Here is an 8,030-nt window from a genome sequence, read left to right on the forward strand (position 1 = left end):
AGCTGATTCACTTTGCTGTAAAAATAGCACAACACTGTAAAGCAACTATGTGCTGTTATTCAGCTGCCAAGTCGTGTCTGACTCTCTGCGACCCCTTGGACTGCAGCATGCCAGCCCTCCCCGTCCCTCCCATCTCTCAGAAAATAAGACATGACTAGTGTTTCTGTATCCACATTATTTGGTAGTGTTGCTTTCCTTTTAGCCCTTATATGAGGATATGTAGACACTAATTAATATAGTTTTAATTATTATCTCCAGGATCAGATAATATATTATAATATATTATTCAGATAATATATTTTGGGGTCCCACAATGTGCCAGTACACAGCTTCCTATGTTTCTTTTCCCTTACATACACCATTCAATTAAAAAATTCATTGTTTCAATCTAAGGCCTCCAAGAAAAGACATGTATTTTCTGATTAAAATTAGTAAGGCAAGCTCCAGAATTTTGAAAACTATTAAAAAATGTAAAAAAAAAATCTAAGAGAGTCAACTAATAAATTTTGGCCCATGTGTTCCTAGACAGTTTGGGGAAAAGAAGGAATCATTGTGATATTGTCAGAGTACTGTTAAAAGGTAGTATTTTGTAGTAATTCATTTTTATATTCCCTTTTTCTTTCTTTCTTTTTTAAAGGTAAAGTGTTCCTTGCCAGAGTTTTTATTAGCCATACCACATAGATGGAGAATGAAAGGAATGTGACTGTGTTCATTCTAGTAGGTCTTACACAGAACCCCCAAATGCAAAAAATAGTGTTTGTGGTGTTTTTGGTCTTATACATGGTAACCCTCTCAGGCAACCTGCTCATTGTGGTTACCATTACCACCCGCCAGGCTCTGAACTCCCCCATGTACTTCTTCCTGACCCATCTTTCCTTGATAGACACAATTTACTCTTCTTCTTCAGCTCCTAAGTTGATGGTGGACTCCCTTCAGGAGATCAAGACAATCTCCTTTAATGGGTGTATGGCTCAAGTCTATGCAGAACACATTTTTGGTGCTACTGAGATCATCCTGCTCACAGAGATGGCCTATGACCGCTACGTGGCCATCTGCAAACCTCTGCACTACACGGCCATCATGGGCCACAGGCTGTGCGTCCTCCTGCTGGGGGTGGCCTGGACTGGAGGATTTCTCCACGCAACCGTTCAGGTCCTCTTTACAGTCCGGCTGTCCTTCTGTGGCCCCAATGTCATAGACCACTTCATGTGTGACTTGTACCCTTTGTTGAAACTTGTCTGTGTGGACACCCACATCCTTGGTCTCTTTGTTGCTGCCAACAGTGGGTTCATCTGCCTGTTAAACTTCCTCCTCCTGTTGGTCTCCTATGTGGTCATCTTGCGCTCCCTAAGGGCATACAGTTTGGAGGAGGCACAGAGCCCTTTCTACATGTGTCTCTCACATCACAGTAGTTGTTTTGTCTTTTGTGCCCTGTATCTTTGTGTATCTTCGCCCAGTCACCACTCTGCCCATTGATAAAGCTGTTGCTGTCTTTTACACTATGGTGGCCCCTATGTTAAATCCTTTAATCTATACCCTCAGAAATGCTGAGGTAAAAAATGCTATGAAGAAGCACTGGAGAAAGAAAGTGACTGCAGATAGTGATTAAAGAGATTCACTGAACTTTATAGGTAGAAGTAAAACAGATAATCTCCTCCAATCCTCTTGATCTATAGATGAATGCATTGACTGTAAAAGGGACTGAATAATAACTGCAGATAGCCCCACTGAATGACAGAAGTGCCTGGCATGCTGCAGTCCATGAGGTTGCAAAGTATTGGACTTAGGGACTGAACAACAACTTAAGCACAGACTTTAAGTTTAGACTGGAATCCAGGTCTACTTTCTCCCATCCCACACTCTCCTCATCACAACTTAATGCTTTTTATTCAATATTTATCTATTATCTGATGACCTCAAATGTCTTCAGAAGCTACAAGCTAAGAACATAGAATATTGGATTGGTATTCAAATTGTCTTATTATGTAACATGGAGTTGTTGGTTACTACTGATTATTGAAAATAAAGTGTTAAAAATATTCATTTGTTTTGAACTCAATATAAATTCTTTTGTGGAATTTTCTTGTTCATTGAATCTTTGTTGTACAGTGAAAAGAAATAGTGTTTCTCAAATGCTTATAAGGCTGGCATTGTGTTTGTTATTTTACATATGGTATCAGTTGAGGTCCAGCCAGGAGACAGACCACAGTGCATTTTGAATAGAAAGAGTTCACATACAATAAATAATTGTATCAGGGTATTAACTACAAAGGACTTCCCTGGTGGCTGGGTGGTAAAAATTCTCTTCCCAATGCAAGAGACATGGATTCGACCCCTGGGTTGGGAAGATCCCCTGGAGAAGGAAATGATAACCCATTCCAGTACACTTGCTGGGAAATCCCATTGACAAAGTGGCCCGGTAGACTAGAATCCATGGAGTTGCAAGAGAGTTAGGCGTGACTCAGTGACTAAATGAAAACAGGTGTTAATTATAGCAGGGTGTAATGAGCTTTATAACGAAGGACCTGGGGCTGAGAGATGAATTTACAAGGAAGTAACATATTTAGAATATTGGGATTCTAGTCTTATGGAGAAGTTGTTGCCCATTGAATGGTGGAAAAATTTAACTGGATTGCCTTGAGCAAGAAATAATTCACGATGGCTGAACGGAGGCTGGCAGGCATGAAATGTTTCTGGGACTGGCGAGATGGAGCCTTTCACTGCAGTGCTGGTTGGCTGAGGCTCACGAGCAAGGAACTGTGACCTTGAGTGGCAAGTAGAAAAACCCATTTTGAGTGTAGGTGGAACAAGGTTGGCAGAAAGCAACCCACTCCAGTATTCTTGCCTATAAAATTCCATGGACCAGAGGAGTCTGTGGGCTACAGCCCATAGGGTTGCAAAAAAAGTCAGATAACACAGACCAGCTAACTGAGTGATCACTGATCTCATTAATCCTTTCAGTAAAGATGCACAGAGATGAACAGTCACTTGCAGGTGGTTATTGTAGAACAGATTTAAGCATCTTTGTTAAACATTTAGCTCTGAAACAGAATAAAAGAAAATGAAAAGAGAATTTATCAGAATCTGTTGCATGCAGCTGAAGCTGCTTGATGCAACTAAATAGAATGTGAAATCTGTAATAGGTGTGAAAACAAGTAATGGGTGCTGGCATAAAATTTTGTGAATTTGAACAAAATCTGTGCTTTAATTAATAAAACTGTATCACATGTTAATTTCCTGTGGGTTTTTTTTTTTTTTTACAACATATATTTCTCAGAATTGGATCGAAAGTTTCAAGCCTCATTAAATTTCTTTTTTAAATCACTAAGATCATACACTTTCTAGACTTTTAGTAGTAATACTAGATGGCAGAATAAAAGGAACTATTATCAAAATTTTAAGTGAATTATTCTGTTAGAAATATTTTCTAGTTTTCCTTGTTATGGAGTCTTAGGTGGGCTTCCTAGATGGCTCATCAGTAAATTATCCATCTGCAATGCAGGAGACCCAGGTTTGATCCCTGGGTCAGGAAGATGTCCTGGAGAAGTAAATGGCAACTCACTTCACTATTCTTGCCTAGGAAATCCCATGAACAGAGAAGCCTGGTGGGCTATAGTCCATGGGGTCACAAAAGACTCGGCCATGACTTAGAGACTATACAACAACAACAACGACTCCTTAGATCCTCCCATCATTTAAAGGTGAACATTCAATTTCTAGAAACATGGGGTTTTAAAAGAATCTTTAATATTAATTTCTCATGTAAATGCTTTCTTCTCTGCAATCACCCTCTGTGCTTTCTCAGTTTTTTTAACTTTTCTGAGGCTTTCAGTGGTTAAGTCAAAGATATCTTGGTGAATGTCACATTGCCCTTGCAATTATGTGAGTTATTATCAAATATCTTTTAATATTGATTTCTAGCATAATTCACAGAGAAGGCAATGGCAACTCACTCCAGTACTCTTGCCTGGAGAATCCCAGGGATGGGGAGTCTGGTGGGCTGCCATCTATGCGGTTGCACAGAGTCGGATACGACTGAAGCAACTTAGCAGTAGCAGCATAATTCAACACTGATAAAAGAACAGATGGAGAAGGCAATGGTACCCCACTCCAGTACTCTTGCCTGGAAAATCCCATGGATGGAGGAGCCTGGTAGGCTTCAGTCCATGGGGTTGCTAAGAGTCGGGCACGACTGAGAGACTTCACTTTCACTTTTCACTTTCACTTTTCACTTTAATGCATTGGAGAAGGAAATGGCAACCCACTCCAGTATTCTTGCCTGGAGAATCCCAGGGACAGAGGAGCTTAGTGGGCTGCCGTCTATGGGGTCGCACAGAGTTGGACACGACTGCAGGGACTTAGCAGCAGCAGCAGCAGCAAGAGAACAGACTCTGTATTATTTAAATTCTTTTATACCATGAAATTTTTGTACCTTGTTTTATGCCCCTGGATATGTTCCAATGTCTTCTGGTTTATAGTCTATGGGAACTTGAATAGAATTTGTATTTCATTGTTGTGTGAAAACTGTATAAATCTTTATTATATTGAATTGATTAATAGTGCTTTTCAGGTATACTTTGTCCTACTTTTTTGCCTATTAATTCTATTATGTTTTGAGAGTTTGATGTTGAAACTCCAAATAAAAATCTAAATTTATCTGTTTAAAAATAATTGTAATATATAGTGGAACTACATGTAACTTTGTTCTGTATTTTCTAAGTCTCTTGTAAATGTGCTATCATACTTTCATAATTAAAAAAAAAAGAGAAAGACTAACTCTACCAGATGTTGTTGAGGATGTGAATTAACTGATTCACATTATATTATACTAATTATACATTGCTTCAATGTATACATCGGAGAAGGCAATGGCACCCGACACCAGTACTCTTGCGTGGAAAATCCCATGGGCGGAGGAGCCTGGTGGGCTGCAGTCCATGGGGTCTCTAAGAGTCGGACAGGACTCAGCGACTTCACTTTGGCTTTTCAGTTTCATGCATTGGAGAAGGAAATGGCAACCTACTCCAGTGTTCTTGCCTGGAGAATCCCAGGGACGGGGGAGCCTGGTGGGCTGCCCTCCATGGGGTCCCACAGAGTTGGACACGACTGAAGTGACTTAGCTTAGCTTCAATGTATACATAAAATGAAAATTGATACAGGCACAAAAACTTTTAACTCTGAATTGTCATGGATCAGTAAATATGTGTGCATGCTAAGTTGCTTCAGTCATGTCTGACTCTTTGCTACCCTATGGGCATCAGGCTCTTGTGTCCATCAAATTTTCTAGGCAAGAAAGCTGAACAGAGTTGCCATTTCCTTCTCCAGGGGATTTTCCTGACCCAGGGATCAAACCCATGTCTCTTATATCTCCTGCATTGCAGGTGGTTTCTTTACCTGAGAAGGCAGTGCCACATGGGAAGAAGAGTAACACTCTTCAAAGTATAAATGAAGGGTCTAGTCTTTTCTCCATCGTCAAAGAGCATATAGAGTCAGAGTTTGGCACCAGGATGGGGGCAGGGATATCTAAAGAAGGCGAAGCTTTAGAAAGATTTGAACTGTGGTGTTGGAGAAGACTCTTGAGAGTCCCTTGGACTGCAAGGAGATCCAACCAGTCCATTCTGAAGGAGATCAGCCCTGGGATTTCTTTGGAGGGAATGATGCTAAAGCTGAAACTCCAGTACTTTGGCCACCTCATGCGAAGAGTTGACTCATTGAAAAAGACTCTGATGCTGGGAGGGATTGGGGGTAAGAGGAGAAGGGGACGACAGAGGATGAGATGGCTGGATGGCATCACTGACTCGATGGACGTGAGTCTGAGTGAACTCTGGGAGTTGGTGATGGACAGGGAGGCCTGGCGTGCTGCAATTCATGGGGTCACAAAGAGTCAGACATGACTGAGCGACTGAACTGAACTGAACTGAACTGAACTGAAGTAAATAGCATCCAGGGACAAATGATATCCAAAGGTGAATGAAATTTCAACATGGCAGAAAGGCAAAATCATACATAAGTCAACAAGATAGATAACAGACACCAAGCCACACAAGACACTTCAGAGCAGTGGGAAAAAAGTAGAACTTGGAGAATTTTATGGGGCAGAACTCTGTGGTGTTTTCCAACTCATTCTATAACTGTAAGGAAATTAATAATAATGCCCAGTTGGTACAGGGACAAGGTCAGTGAAACTGGTGTTATTGGTTATAAACCTTCATGTAGATTCTCACTGAGCATGATCAGATGGTCCCAGAGATTAGTTAAGCAGCCTTGATAAATGGTGTCTCTACTCAGTTGACTAAATGGACACGAGTGTGAGCAAACTCCAGGAGGTAGTGGAGGACAGAGGAGACTGGTGTGCTACAGTCCATGGGATGGCAAAGAGTTGGACACAACTTAGTGGCTGAACAACAATAATAACAACAATCACATTACACTTCATTGCTTTTGTTTAAAACGCTTCATTGCCTATGTTAAATATTTTCCCCTTGTAATTCAGTTTCTTATTTCACAGGGAAATTTTAATTGTCATTAAAAATATAAAAAGCTGTTATTTTATCAGATATATCTCATCTCTCTTTGCAGCTAAGCATCCATGTTCCTCAGGCCATCCTGTTTCCATCATCAACTCATTTCTGCATGTTTTTTGTACTTTGTCATATTGCTAATCATTGTCATCAACAGAGATAATGTCATTCATGTTTATGATTTTTATGAACAGTTTGGATTTACGAAGATAAAAGTCACAAACACTGGTACTCTAAATATAAACATTGTATTATATAACAATTTTATCAAAATTTTCTTCTAACATTTTAAAATGAAAATAATTTTTTATATGTGAGGATACATGTATAATATTTATTTTTTCATTAACCTAACTTGGAGGCAGACATTTCTACAAATCCTTTTAGTTCTCATAATAACTATACCTTTGCATTAAGTTTCGAGATTGAAAGTATAAATCCTCAAACTTTATTCTTCACTTTTCAGATTTTTTTTTGATTATTTGGGATTTCTTGCAATTCCATATGAAACTTCTCTACAATTACACACAAATTTTAGTATTTGCATTTCCATTTTTGCATAAAATGGCTTTTGGTAAAGATTGTATTAAATATGCACTCTATGGGATGTTGTTATCTTAATTATATTAAGTCTACAGGGCTATGAGTACAGGATATGTTTATATTTACCTGTGCTCAGTCACTTCATTCATGTCTGACTCTATGCAACCCCATAGACTGTAGCACACCAGGCTCCTTTGTCCAAGGGATTCTCCAGGTAAGAATAATGGAGTGGGTTGCCATTTCCTTCTCCAGAGAATTTTCCTGACCCAGGTATCAAACCTGTGTCTCCTGCGTCTCCTGCATTGTAGGCGATTCTTTACCCACTGAGTCACTGTATGTCTTCTTTAATTTCTTTTAGTGATTTTTTTTAGTTTTTAGTGTACAATTCATCCACCATTTTGGTAAATTTATTCATAAGTATTTTATTGTTTCTGATGGTACTGTCAACATACTTATTTTCTTAATTTTGTTTTGAGACTATTAATTCCTAGTATATCAAAATATAGGTTATTTTGTATTAATGCTAATAGTTTCTTTGTGTGTGTGAGGATTCATTAGATTTTCTTTTCCTACACAAGATCATGTCATTTGTTAGTATAATTTTACTTCTTCCTTTCCAATTTGTATGCCTTTTATTTCTATTTCTAGTCTTTTTTCTGACATTAATCTTCAGGAAAATATTAAATAGAAGTGGTGAAAGGGAGAATATTCTGATTTTATGAGGTAAGCTTTCAGCTTTTCACCATTAAGTATGAGTCTTAATTATGGGTCAAACCTTCTAGATATGTTGAGGACTGGAAAAGGTCAGTTTTCATGCCAATCCCAAAAAAAAGGCAATGCCAAAGAATGCTCAGACTACCGTACAGTTGCACTCATCTCACATGCTAGCAAAGTAATGCTCAAAATTCTCCAAGCCAGGCTTCAACTGTACATGAACCTTGAACTTCCAGATGTTGAAGCTGGATT

General features: G+C 39.0%; 1 protein-coding gene across 1 annotated transcript; it reads left to right on the forward strand.

Moving 5' to 3' along the window:
* Positions 1-681: 681 nt before the first annotated feature.
* Positions 682-1,609, forward strand: LOC129628418 (olfactory receptor 4C12-like). Its single transcript, XM_055547862.1, is given in 2 exon segments — positions 682-1,367; positions 1,369-1,609. Coding segments are annotated over 2 exon segments (927 nt in total).
* The last annotated feature ends 6,421 nt before the right edge of the window (positions 1,610-8,030 follow it).

The sequence above is a fragment of the Bubalus kerabau genome, chromosome 15 (genome assembly GCF_029407905.1).
Source record: "Bubalus kerabau isolate K-KA32 ecotype Philippines breed swamp buffalo chromosome 15, PCC_UOA_SB_1v2, whole genome shotgun sequence".
NCBI classification, from domain to species: Eukaryota; Metazoa; Chordata; class Mammalia; order Artiodactyla; family Bovidae; genus Bubalus; species Bubalus kerabau.